A 19,692-nucleotide genomic window follows, 5' to 3' on the forward strand; every position below is an offset into this window, starting at 1 on the left:
CTTTTTATAAGGTATGGGGAATTGTAACGACCTAATTTTCCCTATTTCAAGTTCTAAAAGTCCATAAAAATATTTGGAAATACTTTTAAAATATTCTAAATATTTTTAGGAATTTTTAGAGTATTTTTACGTAATTTTTGGAGGTCGTTTAGTAGGGTTACAAAAAGAAAGAAGTTTAAAAAAAACGTTAAAGGTGAGATTCGAACCCACGACCTCGGGTCAGACACGACCCATCCGGACGTAGCTCGACCAGCTGAGCAAGCGAATTTTTGTTAATTATATGTGGAGCAATATGTATATAAGTAGTAGTTAGGAATAAGAATAAATAGGAAGGAAAATAGTGGCAGCCGAGACTCGAATCCGCGAGCCCTGACTTAGTCAAAGCGCAGCCAACCAACCGGTCTACGAAAGCTTTGTTAATTACATAGGAGGTGGAATATATTTAAGCTATAGTTAGAGCGTTTTGAATAAAAGGGGAATAAAAGTGCACGGCTGGGATTCGAACCCATGAGCTGGGCTTTAAGCAAAACCAGCCCAAACCAGCTGAGCTACTAGATTCTTAGTAACTATATAAGGGAAGAATAGAGTTATAGCATAGTTTTGGATTTAACCCTAATATATTAAAGGGAATTAGGTTTTGATTTTTCCAAAACTAAACATTTTATCCCGATTCCTCTCCTCTTCTCGCGACGGCGCGCGGCGGTGATCTCGGGCGAAAGAAGCGACGGAACTAGGGATCGTCTCCGGCGCCGGCTAAGGTTTCCGAGAGGTTTTCTTCACCTCCTTGAGGTTGGCTCGTCGAGGGGAGCACGCGAGCGCAGAAGGATCGCCGGATTTGAAGCTTCATCCAAACCCTAGATCTCTTTCTCGGTTGTAAGCCCAAGCAAACCAAGGTGAGTTGCTTCTCACCTGCAGTAGGAGTAGTTCCGAGCTTTGATTTGTTTTCATGACTTTCGGATTTTAGGTTGTAAAGATTATGGTTTTGTGTTTACTGCCGGGGATCTCAAAGAAAAAGGAATGAATTGATTAGTTTAGGCATATGATTCGGATTTCCTTCATGCCTTGCAATTAGAAATTCAAGTTAGAGTTAGAATTTTCTGTTGTGACCTTGCTGTGCAATTCGGGTTTGCGACCTTGCTGTGCAAATCGGATTGGTACGGATTTGGATTTGTGCCATGCATTAGCTTGAGTAACCTTGATTTGAAAGTTCAGTTTTGAAATCTTGTTGTAAATTCCGAACATGAACAGCCTTTACAAGTGCAGATCTAGTTTTGTTGAAATCTGAGATAAATGAATAAGTTGTTTAGGTTTAACATGTGGTTTCGGTTTCTACTAGTTGAACATGAGCAGCCGACCCTTTAGTTTGCAACATTGATATCTTTAAATTCCTTTCTTTGCTACTGCATGAGAATGAGCAGCCGACCTTTAGCTTGCAGTGTTGATTTCCTTGATTTTTCTTCCTTGCTATTAATTGAGCATGAACAGATTCTTTAATATTCCGGAACATGTTGTACAAGATGATTCTTAGGGCTTTAGTATCCTTCTTTGTTTTCGGAATAAGCTATACAGAATTTGCTAGTAGTTTCGAGTTTTATTTGCTCCTTTATGTTCTGTTGTAGTATGTTTAAAGAGGCTTTGCTTGTTCTAGGAGATCCTTGGATCTGTTAGTTTGTTAGTGGGCAAGAACAGCCCTTGTTGTTCAGTTTTGAACCTAAGTATAGCACTTAGAATTATGATACTGCTGTGAGAGAAATCTTTACTTAAAAGCCTTCGGATTAGATTCAAGACAACTCTAGGCATTCATTTGGCTTGCTGTTTTAGTTCTTTGAGTTATGTTTTGTGCTTGAATTTCCTTGCCATTGAAGAGCCTGATTAGTTACATCTTCAAGCATGTCTCCTTATGTTCCTTATTAATGAACAGATTCAGTTCTTGGCATTTCAAGAGCATGGACAGCCGTAAGTTCCAGCATGCAAACATTAGCATTTTTGTTACGTTTGGGTCATTTAGCAAGATCAAATTAGTTTTCTTTTTGCTCTATTTTGTAGTATGATTAGTAAGATTAGATTAGCTTTCTTTGCTCTTATCACAGCATGTTTTAAAAGCTTTCTATGCCGTTTAGATTTTTCCCTTGCTGTTAGTAAAGCATGAGCAATTATCCATTTGTTAATAATTAAGCATGATCAGTTTATCATTTTGCTAATATTCAAGCATGAGCAGATTTCTTTTCCTTTGCTAATAGATGTGCATGAGCAGATTTGTTGAGTATAGTATGCAGACTTTTAATAAGCAGATTTTTATAAGTATAGCATGCAGATTTTTATAAGTATAGCATGCAAATTTTTAATAAGCAGATTTTCATAAGAATTGCTTGCAGATTTTGATAAGTATTGCATGCAGAACTTCAATTTTAGGACAGATTTTTATTAAACTTAATATGCAGAATTTTATTAGCATAGTAAGCAGTTTTTTTTGGTTTAAGCATTTCAAAGATAGAATTTGCTTAAACATTTCAGTTTCTCTTTAAAAAAGTATTCTGTTAGAAGTGTTAACAAGTATAAGAAAGATAAAGAAAAGAAAGAAAAAGACCAAGGCCTTAAGTATATCCCAAAGTCAAGACTTTAGGGATTTTTGGCACACAAGGTGCTTATTAAAATGTCAAGACTTTTAAAGAAGAAGTAATTAAGATAATAAGTATTTTACTTTTAAAGGGCATGTACCGGACACAAGGTCCAAGGGATGGGCTCCAAGATGCCTCTAGGCACAAGGCCTAGAAGTTCCTTAGTAGTTTTGGGATTAGCTACCTCGACTCTTATTAAGGATGCGCGCAAAAAGTTGGTACAATGCCGGGCCCAAAAGAAGTTTATTATTATTTTGAAGTATTAAAGTATAAGTTTTGAAACAAATGAAACAAGCTTCAAATATGTTTAGAATTAGAAAGTTTAGTTTCTTGTTATTTGAAGCATGCAGTAGTAGTTTTATTTGTTTCTTGCTATTAGATTATTCAGCATGTTTAGTTTTATTTGCTTTCAGCATGCTGTTATAGTTTTATTCTTATGAGCATGTTTAGCTTTACATGTTTAGTAGTTTTACATGTTTAGTAGTTTTACATGTTCAGTAGTTTTACATGTTTAGTACCTTTACATGTTTAGTAGTTTTACATGTTTAGTATGCTTCTTTTATTAGTATATGAGCATGATAAACTACACATGTTTAGTAATTCAGTTAGCATGATTCCTTTGCTATATATGAGCATGAGTAGTTTTATATGTTAGCATTCAGTTTTAGCATGTTTTTATTTATATACATGCATATCGAGTTTTTGTGAGTAGATAGCGCTCACTAAGCTTTATGCTTATAGACTGCACTTCCTCCTACTGCAGATAAAGGAAAGGAAAAGATTTAGCAAGGAAGGCGACAAGGTGGTGGTGATAAAGGTGTGTGATGGCTGGACTATGGGGAGATCAAGAGTTTGCTAAGGAATTATTAAGACATTTCTGTTTAGAGTTCTTTAGTTTTCTTTTAATGCTATTATGAGTCAATATTGTATTTAAGTTTATTCCGCGTTCTGGGAAATGGTCACCGGTACAGGGGAGACTCTGTCGAAATTTTTCGGTAGGGTTTTCCTAGAGATTCTTAATAAACTGGTTAAGTAAAGTAGTAGATAAGTAACGGTCACTCTTAGAGAGTAGTAGTAGTAGTAAGAAGGGTGGTCGTTACAGAAGCATCCATGGAGGCGCCTTAAAGGGAGTATAAGGTGCCTTGGAAGGCGCCTTGGGTAGGGTATAAGGCGCCTTAAGCAGATGAAGTTCGACCAGTTCAAGCCTGATCCACGCGGAGGACTCGGCAGCATGGAGGCGCCTTGAATAGCCTTCAAGGCGCCTTGAACACCCTTTATAAGGGGGTTTCGACGAGCACTTTAGATCATCAATTTCCAAGTCTTCTGTCTCCAACATGCTGCTCTGAAAGACGCCCGAAAGTGCTGCTACAAGTCTACGACGACCCGAAGCTCTGAGATTTTATTCTTGTCGTCGGTATAATTAGTTTTTGCATTTACTTGTACTTGATCTTGTAATCCTTTTATCGAGCTTATAGTTGTTGCCCACCGGAAGCGATCAAGGATCGCGAGCCTTCGAGTAGGAGTCGATCAAGGCTCCGAACGAAGTAAATCCTCTTGCGTCTTTGTGTATTTGTTTTTATTCCGCTGCATTAACTCTTATGCTTTTTATGATTCCGATAATCGAACGATTTAGCCGCGAGCGCTATTCACCCCCCTCTAGCGCAGTCTCGATCCAACACTGTTGGATATGTCTTGACCGGTCGTTTAAACCGACTGTATATGAGGAAAACCTTCTGTTGAATATGTCTCAACCGGTCGTTCAAGTCGGTCGTATATTAAAAATACCCTCTGTTGAATATGTCTCGGCCGATCATTCCAGCTAACCATATATTTGGAATACCTTCTGTTGAATATGTCTCGACCGGTCATTCAAGCCGACCGTATATTAGGAATACCTTCTGTTGAATATGTCTCGGTCGGCCATTCAAGTCGGTCGTATATTAGGAATACCTTCTATTAAGCATGTTTCGTTCAGAAATGTAGTATAAGAATGAGTAACTTGTATTCTCGGTCAGGCTTTGCTCAGCCAGTAACATGTTAAGAATCGTGTATGAGACTAAGTATCATTATGCTCGGGTGAACTTTTCCTGGCCGAGCGTATATGAGCACGTGGGTGCTCACTTGTACTTCGATCGACCAGTAACATGTTGAGAATCTTATATAAGGCTAAATGCCTTTACGCTCGGGCAAGCTTTGCCCGGCCGAGCGTATACCGGTAACGTGCTGAGAATCTTATATAAAGCTAAATGTCTTTACACTCGGGCGGACTTTGCACGGCCGGGCGTATATAAGCATGTGGGTGCTCGCTCGGCCTTCGGTCATCTGGTAACGTGTTGAGAATCTTATATAAGGCTAAATGTCTTTACAATCGGACAGGCTTTGCCCGACCAAGCATATGTGAGCATGTGGACGCTCACTCAACCTTCAGTCGGCCAGTAACATGCTGAGAATCTTATATAAGGCTAAATACCTTTATGCTCGGGCGGACCTTGTCTGGTCGAGCATATATGAGCACATGGGTGCTCGCTCGACCTTCGGTCGGTCGGTAACATGCTGAGAATCTTATATAAGGCTAAATTCCATTTTTCTTGGGCGGGCTTTGCCTGGTCAAGCATATATGAGCACGTGGGTGCTCGCTCGACCTTCAATCGGTCGGTAATGTACTAGAAGTCACACATAAGGCTAAATATCTTTACGCTCGGGCAGGCTTTGCCTGTCCGAGCATATATGAGCACATGGGTGCTCGCTCGGCCTTCGGCCGACTGGTAATATACTAGAAGTCACACATAAGGCTAAGCGCCTTTACGCTTGGGCAGGCGGGCTTTGCTCGTCCGAGTATATATGAGCACGTGGGTGCTCACTCAGCCTTCAGTCGGTCGGTAATATACTAGAAGTCACACATAAGGCTAGACGCCTTTACGCTCGGGCGGGCGGGCTTTGATCGTCCGAGCATATATAAGCTCGTGGGTGCTCACTCGGCCTTTGGTCGATAGGTATTATGTTGAGAATTTTATATAAGGCTAAATGTCTTTTCACTCGAGCAGGCGGGCTTTACCCGAACGAGCATATATGAGCTCGTGGGTGCTCACTCGGCCTTCGGTTGACTAATAATATGTTGAGAATTTTATATAAGGCTAAATGCCTTTATGTTCAGGCGGGCGAGCTTTGCACGACCAAGCGTATATGAGCTCGTGGGTGCTCACTCGACCTTCAGTCAGCCGGTAATATGTTAAGAATTTTATATAAGATTAAATGTCTTTACGCTCGGGCGAGCTTGGCCCGTCCGAGCGTATATGAGCACGTGGGTGCTCGCTCGGCCTTTGGTCGGTCAGTCACATATCCCTCCTATCTTTCCTGACCTAAACCCCTCCTTTACTCGCCCGACCGTCCTCTTATAACCCGTATCATTCACTGATTGATCAAGCTCTTTCTTCACTTCAAATTTGGTTTAAGCAATTTCAAAAGTATTAAAAAAACCTTTGGATTTTTATTTAGTTTGGAGAAGTTGTAGTTTATTGATGATGATAGTCTCTTGAGCCCATGTGTCAATCTTCAAAATTCATTAACACGTGATGGGTGTTCTGATGTTGATGAATCAGATTTATTTCTAGAACTAAAATTGTTAAGACACTCATTAGGAGAAGTAAAAAGAGCGATTGATGTGTTGAATTATTTAAAACTAATGGATAGTTGTTATCCAAATGGCTATATCACATATCGAGTTTTGTTAATTATACCAGTTATAGTTGCATCTACTGAAAGGAGTTTTTTCAAGTTAAAGTTGATTTAAACTTATCTTCAATCAATTATGTCGTAAGAAAGACTAAATAGGTTAACTATATTATCTATCAAAAAAAATTATTAAGAAAGTTGATTATGCAAACTTAATCAATATTGTTAATTAAAAAATATGAGATAAATAATATTCAAGTGACTATCTACTAATTCAGAATATGAATTTTATATTTTGTTTATATTTTTTAGTTTTTTTAGTATTTACTTAATATGTTATTTTTGATAATATATTTTATCTATATTTTATTTCTAGATTTCTTGTTTCAAATATTATTATATTTATTATGATGAAAAATATATAAATATCACCATGTGCACGCTCGACACTGCTCCATCTCGTCGTTGTGGAACGTGATGTCGAGCATGTTCCTGGTCCGCTTCCTATTGAACTTAACGTCGGACTCGCTAAGACGAGTTTGTTGACTTAGAATCGATGAATAGCACAGCCAAAGCACACATCACACAGGAATATATAAGAAGAATAGGACAAATAGAAATTAAACTTATGAAAGAAAACCTGACATCGAGATACCTTCTACATGCCTCTACGACCCTTTAAATACACCACAAATGATAAGAGCAAAGACTACGAGATCTATAAATATAGGATCGGCTAACACTAGATCCATAAAAATAGGATAGGCTAACACTAGATCCATAAAAATAGGAACGCCGAGTAATAAGAAATTATCAAGAAAATAAATAAAAAGACAAACTAACGACAGGGGACTTAACCTTATCATGTCTGGATTATTTTCTCACATTACTCCCCCTAATCCTGACATGGTTGTAAATCACGGACGTCGAGTAGTTGTCGCATGGCAGCTAACTTCACTCCTGGTAATGTTTTAGTTAACGCATTGGCTCGTTGTTCTCCGGTATTAACGAACTCAACCACAATCTGTCTCCCTTCAATACATTCTCTGATAAAATGAAACATTGTATCTATATGCTTGCTTCGATCATGGAATACCGGATTCTTCATGAGAGCTATGGCAGATTTGTTGTCAACAAACAAAGTTACCGGCTTTGGCTCTACACCGGTTAATTCGCTAGCAAGGCTCCTCAACCGCAAGGCATGACAGGCCGCAGTTGCGGCTGCCATGAACTCTGCCTCACAAGATGAAAGCGTCATTGTCTTCTGCTTCTGTAAATTCTAGGACACCAAACTTTCATTAAAATAGAAAGACATTCCACTTGTTCTTTTCCTCCCATCGAGATCGCCGGGTAAATCACTGTCCGAGTAGCCGAATATACCAATTTCCTGGGGTCCCTTTATGCAAACAAGCCCAAAATAGATTGTACCTTTCAAATACTTGAGAATCTGTTTGACTACCTTGTGATGCATGATTGTAGGCCTCTCTATGTATCTGCTCACCATTCCAACAGAATATGACAGGTCCGGCTGTGTGTGTAGCAAATATCTCAGACAACCAATAATGCACTTGTACTCTGTGGCGTCAACTGGAGTCCCTTTAAAGTCCTTATGCAACTGTGTCTTGGGTTCCATTGGATGCTTTGTGGCATTGCAGTCTGTCATCTTGAACTAAGATAGAATTTTCTTGGCATAAGCTGATTGTCTAAGTAAAATTCGGCTCTTCTATTGCTCCACTTCAATCCCTAAGTAGTACGAGAGAAGACCCAAATCACTCAACTCAAAGTATGTCATCATTTGTTCTTTGAACTTGTTGATTTTCTCTGTGCTACTTCTTGTCACGATGAGATCGTCGACATACACTCCAACAAGTAGACTTGCTTCTCCTTCACCTCTTGTATATACTACATGTTCTTGAGTACATTTTTTGAAGTCAAGCTCTTCCAGACTCCTATTCAAATGCATGTTCCAAGGTCGTGGAGCTTGCCGCAGTCCATAGAGTGCCTTGGACAACTTGTATACCTTATGTTTCTGATTTTGTACTTCAAACCCTTCTGGTTGAGTGACATATATTTCTTCTTCTAACTCTCCATTAAGAAATGCTGACTTCACATCTAGATGGTGTACCTCCCAGCTTTGATTTGCCTCAAGCGCAAAAATGACTCGAATAGTGTCAAGTCTAGCGACAGGCGCAAACACTTCTTCAAAATCGATGTCTTGTCTTTGTACATAGCCTTTAGCCACTAATCTTGCTTTGTGCTTAATGACTTTCCCATTTGAATCTTTCTTCAATTTGAACACCCACTTTAGGCCGATAGGCTTGTGGCCTAATGGGAGCTCAGTTAGGTTCCAGGTATTGTTCATCTCAATAGATTTCAGCTCTTTTTCCATTGCTTCGTACCAGCAAGCCTCAGTTGCAACTTCTTGATAACATGTTGGCTCTTCGTATATCATCATCATCACCTCACCCTCTTTTTCATTAATACCAACCACTTCCTCAGTGTTGGCGTAGATATCAGCAATGGATCTAAAACGGACTGGTCCTTCATAAGACTCGGGTGAGTTTGTTATCGAAGGTGAGGAAGCTGTATGGGTGTTCGATGATGGTGTAGATGGACTTGATGCTCCTGTCATGGGTACCACGGCTACTGCCGGTGTTGTGACATCTTCCGTTGCGGCCTCAATGTCTGCTACAATAATCACCTCGTTGGTGCCGAATGCATCTACCACCATAAACTCTGGTACCATTTCTTCATTGTTGGCACCTGCATTCCATGTCCATTCACAATTTTCTTGAAACATCACATCTCTACTTACTTGTAGCTTGTCATGCCTTGGATCAAATAGACGATGAGCTTTGCAGCCTTCCTCGATACCCAAGTATACCATGGGTGAACTTCTGTCGTCAAGTTTCTTGAGGTGCAGGGTTGTATTTTTCACATATGCAACACAACTGAACACTCTCAAGTGGGCGAGATGTGGTTTTCTCCCCATCCAAGCTTCAAATGGCGTGCGCTCTCCTAGTACCTTAGTTGGGAGACGATTTAACAAATAGATAGCATGCCTAACTGCCTCTCCCCAGAACCTTGCCGACATATGTATACCCTTGAGGAGAGATCTTGCCATGGCCATCATGGTGCGATTACGACACTCCACAATACTATTTTGTTGGGGTGTGTAGGGAGCCATGAGATGTCGCTCGATACCTTCATTTTCACAGAACTGAGTGAACTCCGTGGATAGAAACTCATTGTCCCGGTTTGTCCGGAGTGTTTTTATCTTGTATTCAGTCTTGTTCTTCATCAAGAATTTGAACTTCTTGAATGCTCGGAATGCACCATTCTTTGCTGCCAATATAAACACCCACATCCACCTTGTGAAATCATCAACAATCAGAAGAAAGTACTTGTTACCAGCTAGTGTACATAGTGAGATTGGCCCGCAAATATCAGCATGGAGAAATTTCAACGGCTTCTCCGCTCTAAAGTTTGCTTGGCACGGGAATGACGACCTTGCATGCTTGGCGATCACACACACCTCGCAAAGCTTGTTCGGCTGGGGCAATGGAGGCACATCAACTGTCAATTTCTTCTCCCCTAACAGCTTCAAATCATGGAAATTAACATGTCCGAGCCTTTTATACCATAACCAGGTTGGGTCTTCTAGGCTTGCTAGGAGACAGACTTGTTTGAATGTCTTCAAGGTTATCTTGTACAAGCAATTTTGTGTTCGCTTTACCAGCATCAAGAGCTTCCCGCTCCTATCAATCACCTTCATGGTATCTCTTTCCATGTGCACCTCGTTCCCAGTTTCTGTCAATTGACCGAGACTTATGATGTTACTACAAAGTTTTGGAATGTAGTATACCTCGTGGAGAGCCTTTCGATCATCGTTCCTGCATTCGAACACAACCGTCCCCTTTCCCATGATCTCAATGGTTGATCCATCGCCAAACCTCACCCTCTCGGTGATAGTTTCATCTAGTTCTTGAAACTTCTCGTAATGACCAGTCATGTGGTTGCTAGCACCGTTGTTAAGGTACTAGACATCTTTATCTCCTTTATTAACGCCACAGTACATCTCCGGTAGCAACCTATCTTCACTGAGCAGAATGGTATCCTGTCGCTCACGCCTAGTGTCAGACTCCTCGTGAGACACGGTCATCATCAGTGCTGACTCTTCATCGACGGTGCAAGTGAGGTGAGTCTCATCATCACGACGCCTGTGTTGGACCCAGTGGTAGTTTTGATGTGATCAACCAAGTTGGTTAGGTCCTGCTTTGTGTTTGATCCCTATGTCTGAGTGTGCAGGAGCTTAGGAGCGCAGGAAGTCGAGCGGAAGACGTAGCTAGCGAGAAGGACTGCACAGGAAGGGAGCCGACGAGGTCGGTGCGTCCGAAGGACGAGAGAGCTGCGGAAGAGTACTTCGGTGGGAGTGAAGAGCATGCGCGGCGTTCGAGGGACGTTAAGCCGGGACGGAAGGCTGCTCGAGGAGAAGGCCAGGAATTGGGTTCGGGTGAGCCCTATTCCGGTTGGCCGCAATCACCCAAAAGAACGGAGCGTCGGAAGCTGAAGAAACCAAGCTGGAAGCTTGGAGGCACCCTTGAAGGCGCCTTGGAAGGCGCCCTTGAAGGAACCTTCAAGCCTGTTGAAGGCGCCTTCAACAGGTCAGTTTTGACCGTTTGCGTGCGGATGGCGCCTTGAACCTTGTTGGAGGCGCCTTGGACCCTCGGGATAGACTTTCCAGGAGCTATAAAAAGGCCCCTGGTGCTAGGAATTAATCATTCATTCAAGCTTTCAATTCCTAGCAACTTGTGAGTTCATTAAGTGTGTAAAAAGGTTTCTCCGCCTACAGTGAAGGAGACTCTGCTAGTGCGATCTTCGATTGTCCTATATTAACAACCTCCTTGGTTGTAACCAGGTTAAACCATGGTCTCCCGTTTTATTTTTGTCTTTAATTTTATAGTTGCTAGTTATTTTTATTGCTACACTTATTTCTGAGTTGAAATCCGAGGAGGGTATTTTTATTTTTGTTTTCAGCAATTCACCCCCCTCTTGCCGGTCTCCGCTGCGCCAACAGCTTGTTGTAGCATTCGGACGTATAATACCCCATTTTCTCACAATTGAAACACTTTATACGGCTCTTGTCACGAGTGCCTCTGTCGTTGCTGCTAGTGCCTCCTGCACTGTCTTGGCTCGGTGTACCGCGGCCACAACCACGCCCCCGTCCACGCCACGCCATTTGCCACGACTAGGGCTGCTGGACCCACGCCCCTTGTCTCCTGACGAAGTGTCCATGTTGCTCCCCTTCTATCGCATTTGCCATGCGGCATGAGTAAGTAGAAGCTCACCTTCAATGCCATTTGTGTTGCGCACGTAATCGTAGTGTTCGTTCCTCGTACGCCTTCAGTCACCCAATAGTCTCCTCAAATGGTATCGTCTCAAGATCATGAAACTGCTCAATACCGGCAACAATAGGGAAGAACTTATCAGGGATAGAATCAAACAACTTCTTTATCAAAGAGGAATCTTTAAGCGTGACACCAAGAGTGGAGAACTTGCTGCTCATGGCGTTGAGTTTGCCAGCAAACTCATCAATCGTCTCGGTCTCCTTCATCCGGAGGGCGTCAAACTCGCTCTTCAATGTTTGAACGCGTGCCTTCTTCACTCTATCACTACCAAGGTTTCTCGTCTTGAGACTGTCCCAGACTTCCTTCGCCGTCTTCTTTTTTGCAATCTGGAGAATGATGTCTTCGGGGATACATTGCAAGATGTATGCACGTGCCTTTTTGTCCTTCTTTGTATCTACTTGGGCTCCTTCTGCTGGCTCCATCGCCTCCCAGACTCCCTGGGTATCAAGAATCGCCTCCGTCTTTATTGTCCACATAGTGTAATTGTGAGAGTTTAGCATTGGATAGGGAAATGACACTCTGTCATTCTCCTTCGCAGCAACTTGTGGGATGCCACACATTTCTTGTGGAATCGTGGATTCTTGAGTGTTCTATACTGCCAAAGCTCTGATACCAGATGTTGGCTTAGAATTGATGAATAGCACACCCAAAGCACACAACACATAGGAATATATAAGAAGAATAGGACAAATAGAAATTTAACTTATGAAAGAAAAATCTTACATTGAGATACCTTCTACACGCCTCTACGACCCTTTAAATGCACCACAAATTATAAGAGCAAAGACTACGAGATCCATAAAAATAGGATCGGCTAACACTAGATCCATAAAAATAGGAACGCCGAGTAATAAGAAATTATCAAGAAAATAAATTTAAAAAAAAAACAAACTAACGACGTGGGGACTTAACCTTATCATGTCTGAATTATTTTCTCACAGAGTTGCGCTGGGGATTGACCTCACCCGGCTCGTCCGTGACTTGTTAGCTCGCGAGCAAAGCTTCGTCCTCGATTTTGCTTCACCGGCGTCCTTCCTCAGGTTCAATGGCGGAGCCGGGGTGATCTACCCAGGCTGCTTCTTTTTTCTCTCCCAGGGTTGTTTCTTTTTTCTCTCCCTGGGCTGATCATGGGCGGTGGCCTATGAGCGACAACGTCGACGTCGTCCTCCGAGCTACTTTTTTCTCTCCCATTTTTTTTATTTCTCATGCATTAAATCACAATAAATCTACAATAAATTCAGCTATAGCCCCCGGGCTACCGCCCGGGTGGCCTTGAACCTAGATCCGCCCTTCGGGTTGATGCAGGAGTGGAAGAGGTGGAGGAGATGGCAAAAGCCGCCTTTTCTGGCGCCGTCGGGAGGTAACTCCAGCTCCATGCCGGCGAACATGGCGAAGAACTCTGCGGCCCACTCGGCGAAATCATGCCGGCGAGGGAAGGCGCAGTAAGCTCACGATGGTCTCGAGGATGATCTGTGAATCAGGGTGTTTCCCAAATTCTGCCTTTTAAAGATCGAAGATCTGACACTACTCTTCTTCATTTACTATTTCATATTTTTAAAGATCCGAGCTAACTTAGACTTAGTTAATATAAAAAGCGGAATAGAATATATGAGTCTGTGATGAAAAACTAAGTCCGCACTTAATTTTGTAATTCGATTGGTTAATTCAATTTAACTGGATTAATTCAGTTATTTATTTATTTTTATTCTTTTATAATTATATATTTAAAAATAGAAAATATATTTTTAATTTGTTTACTTTTTATGCATTTCTCTTTTCTTTATTTTTATTAAAAATTTTAAATTAAAATTAAAAATATATAAATTTACAGGATTATGCTGAGTTTAATAATTATTTTTAAAAAAAATAATAATAAATTAGAGCCATCAATATATTTTTTTTAATAAAGAATCGACATATATATATTATTTTTTTAATGTGTTCGGATACTTAAAAAAAACTAATAATAATAGCCTAGCTGCCGTCAGGAGGAGTATTATGAACTTTGGAAACTTTAGATGTGATAAAAAGATAATTCGTTTGCTATTTTTGTTAACTCGTTCCTCCGTAAACTTTAGATGCTCGATTTTTGAAACCTCTTCTAAACAATGATTAATTTTAAACAAATGATTGACAATCAAAATTTTTTATTTTAAAAGTGATGGAAATTGATGATGTACTAATATAGTTTTTAATAAATTAAGACCTTAGTTACTGTCCCGTCAACTTAGTTAATATAAAACGGAAATAAAATACTTCTATTCGACTTTGTTTAGAAAATTAAGATTAAAAAAAATTAAGTCATATAAAAAATAATTATTATGCTTCATCATCTTGAAACTTCTACAATAATAATTCACTAATGATGGGTGATGACTATAAACAGGAGATGAAGGGCTAATAAAAAGACTCTTAATAGTCTTAGCGACTTTTTGATTCACTTGTTTTATTTATAGTTTTTTTGGTGTGCGTGTGCCAAAAGTTCTTTGTAATAAGGGATTATAACAAGAAATATAGTAATTTTCAAAAAATGATTCCTTGAATAGTCAAAAGAAAATCTTTTTTTTTTTAATTTGTTTTATATTTAATATTTATTTTTATTGCATATTGATACCTGCAATAATCTATGATGGCCACGGAAACGTGGGCGGGCCCCGTCGGATGTGAACCTCAACCCACTCGGGGATAAGCTTCCAAATTGTCTATGATCACATATTCATAAAATTAATTAAATTCTAGATGAATAAACTATGGCCCCTTCATCTACCCTGACACCGCAAATCCATCCAATATATTGTTGAAACCATGTGACATGTAATCAATTTTTAGAACTTCGTCCCTGGGATCATGGTACCTTGATAAGACATTTAGATTGTCACCTATTTTTTTGTTCCATAAAACTTAAGGTCAATTTTATCCTCATGATTTATCAATCTGAATTATATTAACTTTTGTTTTAATTGCCAGAACAAAGTATTAGGGTCAATTTTCAATAGGCGAAAAAATATCTTGTTGAGGGTCTCATCTTTCCCATTCAAAATTTGAGCAAAATTTTTCAATAATTTATTTATTTGTATCTCAGAACCGACCGTTTCAGTTACACTATACGATATCAATTTTTCTCCAAAAATATTATTTATCATTAAGTTTCTGGTCCACATTTTTTATTTTTTTTTGCTTGAAAGGCTAATTCCAATAAGCTTATTGGAATCTGTCAAATTTCTATTTAATTTGGTATGAAACTCGAATCATCTTCATCCTCACGAAAGCACCAGGAAGAATCCCCATACCTATCAGATTTCTATTTTGGTGTTGAACTTGAAGCACCTTCAAACTTAATTTTACAAAGTTATTACTATTCGGACAATCTCGTTCTTGTAAAATGAAAAGAAAAGAAAAATCGAAGTTTAATTGGAGACGAATTCAAGTCTGATCGATAGCCAAATTCTACGGCGGCTGATAGTAACTGAGGACGGAGTAGATCGTCTGAACTATTGTGAGAACGAAGAGCAAAATGGCGGCGACGACAGAGATCACCGCCCAGGGGTTGCCGAAGTAGGCGTGGTTCAGCGTCGCCCGCCACTTGTTGTACTTCTTCTCGCAGTGCTTGGGAACGTCCTCGAAGACGGCCCGGAGGTGCCCCTTCGTCGGCTGCACCACCACCTTCTTGCACAACCTGTTGAACAGATCGGCCACGTCCTTGTTGCTCCCCATGGCGCTCACCAGGATGTCCGCCTCCCGCAGCAGCGCCACGTCCTCCCGCGTGTCGATCAGGCAGTCCATCAGGTAGGCGAAGTCGGTGACGTGGGTGCCGCGCTCCGGGTACAGCTGCTCGAACGCGATCAGGTTCCGCAGGATGGTGTTCGACACGTTGTAGGCTCGGATCCGGGGGATCTCCAGCCGCCCGTTGGCGAAGGTGACGTCGAGGAAGCTGTCGGTGTCCAACTTCCTGACGATCTGCACACCGGCGTTCTTGAGCTCGCGGGCACAGGGGACCGTCGCCGGGGTAAGCGGCGTGAAGACAGAGTCGTAGTTGATCTTCTTATCCGACTTGCGCCCGAAAGACGACGCCAGCAGAGAGTAGGGCGCCGGGATGCTGCGGAAGCTTTCACTTCCCACCTTAATTAAATTAGCCTTGCCGTGGGAGCTTTTGTCTGAGCTAATGGCGTCGGGGGCTTCCTGTATGCAGGCGTGCAAGAGATGAAGGATGTGATGCGATCTCCTGAGCGCATCCGGCACTTCCATTTTGTCCGGCAGCTTCCTAGTTCTTCCCGGGAGGAAATCGCCGCCGAAAAAATTGAGCGCGAGCGGCTTCAGGGAGTACGCCGCTTTCTCAGGGTCTACGAAACTGAGAAAATCCCTGAGCAGAAACAGGGGAAGCTGGTTCTCCAGCAGCAGCATGTCGAGCCTCAGGTAGTACTCCGCCCAAGCCGAGCTAAAGATCGGGTCGTGTTCTTCATCGTCCATCTCTAGTCGTTCCTTTCCCTCCATCCTCTCCGTGAGACCGAGGAACAACTCCACCACGAAGCAGCCGTCGAGCAGCATCATGTCGACGAACTCGTCGGAGCTCATGGCGACGGTCTCCGAGTAGGCGCTGCGCGCGCGGCGTTCCACCGCCCTGACGTGGCTCCGGCAGTCCTCCAAGGTCTTCTTCGGCGTCGTCCGGGCGACGAACCTCCGGAGGTACTGCGGCTTGAGCTTGTCCATAGCGCGCAGGTGGGGCTCGCCGCGGTGGTAAGGACCGAGCGAGATGATGTTCGGCTCGTAGGCCTCGCTGTCGGCCCGGCGGATGACCTCCGGCACTCGGAAGATGGTCGGCTTCTCCGTCCGCCATGGCTTCAGCTCTTGCCCCTTCACGTCCTTCGCCATCACCGGCTCCGATCGTCCAAGCAAGCCTGCGATGGATCTCAGAAAGCGTGAATTCCAAAGATTCTCGCCAGAATAATAATTACAACCACTCAATCAGAGGATCAGGAGCAGTATGAATCGGCCACGTGGACAAGCCAATCCTCTTTCTTTGTCGCGTTCAGACTCGATCGAGGATTTATAGTTTTTCAGGAGACCAAAAATAATTTTTTTTTAAAAAAAGACTTTTTCATTCCTGATCGAGTAAAAAAATCTTGGAGTCAGCCTTCAGTATTGCCGTCTGTTGATTGGTCGTATTAAAATGATTATCAGAAAAAGTAAGCAAATTTCACTTTGCCCGTGGCCGAGTGTTTACTTTTTAGTGCCTCAGTTGACTATTCACCGAGAGACAGTGACTTAAAAAAGGCTGTGGAAGTGGATGCAATGCATGGTGGATGCCAGTTCATGACACCGACACCGTCTGAAAATGGCCCAGACCGGACCGCTTTTATTGGTTGAACCGGCCATAATAAATTTGGATACTTGATGAACATAAAATAATTAATCATGTTATAATAAATTTAGTTAAAATTAATTTTTGATCATTTTAAGTTGTTTGACTATTTTAAAAATATTTACATTTAAATTTAGTTTAAAACTATAGCATATTGATTAATTTATTAAATAGTTATTTTTTAATATTAAGTATTTAGATTTTATAATTCGATTAATTTTAAAATAGACGATTACATCATATATGCCTTGTTGGGACAGTGCATAGGATGTCACCAGATAACACCTTTTTTATATCTTTTCCACGTGTACTAATGCAATCATGTATAAATATAATTAATGGTCGAAGTAGGTAACCGTTACACCGAGCCCCCGGTCTTTGTAAACGTTTTTAATGGGTAAGGCGGCGAATTATATTTGCAAATAAAAACGAAGAAGTTGTTTTGAAAAAGAAAGATTAGCTGGACATTCAGGTTGGAGGGGTGGACCACAAATTTATGTAATAATGTAGTAGACATAAATATTTACCCATAATGTACCCAATTGATGATATAAACATTCATTTTATCTAAATTTTAAGATTAGATTCATTATATTAAGATTTTAATTAATAAATTTATTTATTTTAAACATGTTTTATTCATGGCTGTGTCCTGTGTAGGGTCTAAGCATAGCAAGAAAGAAAATTGGACCCGTTATTTCCGTAACGTATCCGGTCCAGACACATCCAATTTTTAGTGGTCTACATATGGTTCGAATCAAAGAATTCAAAATAAAGCCGGTTTGGTCCCCTTCTCTGCTCCCCCCTTCCTGTTAAACGCATCTCCCAGGATCGAGAAACCCTTGAGCGCGCCTTCTACTTTCCTCGATTGCGATCCGTCAAGCCGGCACATGCTTCGTCCTAGTGGTCCCGAGCGGGAGCAGCAAAGAACTGCAAAAAAAACCTCATCCTCCTTATTGGATCGAAATAGATGAGAAAGGGGAGGTGAATTTCAGGTGTTTAAAAAAAATTTTATTCTTAAATCAAAGTAAAGTTACAATGAAAATAAATAAAGACATAATTTAATTTTTACTTGGTTTGTAATCCAATTATTATTATTATGTCTGTGATTCTTGATCGCTTTTGAATAGACAATCAATAAAATTTTTATTTTTAAAAACTTTTAGAGAAAAAAACAAACTCACACAAGAAAGGATAGTAACAACACCATTATCTCCTTATAAAAATGCAAGTAATAAAAGAATTATACCGGCAAAAATAGTATGATGGAAAAATAAGCGTCAATTATCGAACAACCTCTTGACGTCGTAATCGCAGCACTTGCACAATCGGAGCAGCTGGAGATGAATGAGTTGAACAGATAATGAATTCAGAGCCTCAAACCTTGAGACTTTTTTTATAGATGGTTTTCAGTTAACTGAACCCTATCAGTCGACTGATTCTTTTTCAGACGACTTGCTAATCCTCAGTTTCCTTCCTTATTTGTTCAGATCTAATATGATCGATCCCGCGAAATTTAGATTTTCGATCAACTAAACTGGTCCTAAGAGGTTTCCTTTCCAACAAAAATCCGATCATATCCGTATCATCTTTTCAAATGAGGTTTAGTCGACTAATCCCTTGACTGAACCAAGCTTTTCTTCTTTACAACGATTTGAATCTCCCTATGTTTATCCACTTGGATTGGTTGATTGATTCTCCTTATCAGTCGACTTATCCCCTTGGTCAATGAAAGTTTTGTTTTTCTACAAAATAAAATTAGCACAATAATATAATAATAATGATCATATAAAATAGAGTTAGATATCCAATATTATGCATGAATGAGTTAGACGGTTAGAATTGTTTAATCTCGACTTGAAAACCTCCATTGATTTCTTCAATCGGATCATCGTTAAAGTTTGTCCAGACTAGGATACGATCTCATTATCTTTTCAAAAGAACCACTTTATTCTAGGAATTTACTTTCACTTACCCATCAAACACCTAGTCCTTTAGACTTATTTAAATTTGCTCAGTATCTGATTGATATGTCAATGCTTTCTCATGATTTAATTTCTAGTCCTCTTTGATCTATCAAATCTATCTTATTAGATGTCTTATCAAATCTATCTTATTAGATGTCTGGTCTAAGACTTCTTACCTAATGTTTACAATCTATTAAGACTTCTCGCATTACCTAAGATTTGGACCGATTGACCTACTAAGATTTTCTAATTGAGTTGAGCAATCTATTAGATTAACTTTAAATATTTAACAATATTAAAATATAAGTTATATTCTGATACTCTTTGTACAAATAATCTTCTTATATGTTTTTTTTTAATGTTTGACGACATAATTCAAAGTTCAATTCTTAAAAGCAACTCGCCCTTTAGTCTCTCCGAGTTTAACATTTTGAGAGATTATTTAAGAATATAAAAAAGATTTTAAAAACTTAACTTTCACTTCTCTTCCCGTTAAAAAATCATTTCAATTCTCTTCCGCTTGTTGATTACCTCTTCTCCTATAACCATGCATGTGCAGATCTAAGGTTTACTGTCAACGTGTAGACTATTTCGAAGAAACGAATTGCAAAGCATAATCAAACGGCCGAAGAAGCAGATCATGTGCCCAAGGAACTTATGATAACACC

General features: G+C 40.5%; 1 protein-coding gene and 1 long non-coding RNA gene across 2 annotated transcripts; one reads left to right on the top strand and one right to left on the bottom strand.

Annotated features, from left to right (window-relative positions):
* The first annotated feature begins 578 nt into the window (after window positions 1-578).
* LOC121998515 lies at window positions 579-13,391 on the top strand. Its single transcript, XR_006116528.1, has 3 exons — window positions 579-893; window positions 3,382-3,435; window positions 12,640-13,391. It is a non-coding gene; the product is annotated as an uncharacterized LOC121998515 (long non-coding RNA).
* Window positions 13,392-14,977: 1,586 nt separating this feature from the next.
* On the bottom strand, window positions 14,978-16,721 carry LOC121998516 (UPF0481 protein At3g47200-like). Its single transcript, XM_042553468.1, has one exon. The coding sequence runs from the start codon at window positions 16,565-16,567 to the stop codon at window positions 15,146-15,148; it is 1,422 nt and encodes a 473-aa protein (XP_042409402.1). The 5' UTR covers window positions 16,568-16,721; the 3' UTR covers window positions 14,978-15,145.
* Between the last annotated feature and the right edge of the window lie 2,971 nt (window positions 16,722-19,692).

The sequence above is a fragment of the Zingiber officinale genome, chromosome 6A (genome assembly GCF_018446385.1).
Source record: "Zingiber officinale cultivar Zhangliang chromosome 6A, Zo_v1.1, whole genome shotgun sequence".
NCBI classification, from domain to species: Eukaryota; Viridiplantae; Streptophyta; class Magnoliopsida; order Zingiberales; family Zingiberaceae; genus Zingiber; species Zingiber officinale.

Bases quoted from the DNA above. Each gene is read 5' to 3' on its own strand.
- LOC121998516 (XM_042553468.1), bottom strand. From the start codon at position 16,567: ATGGCGAAGGACGTGAAGGGGCAAGAGCTGAAGCCATGGCGGACGGAG.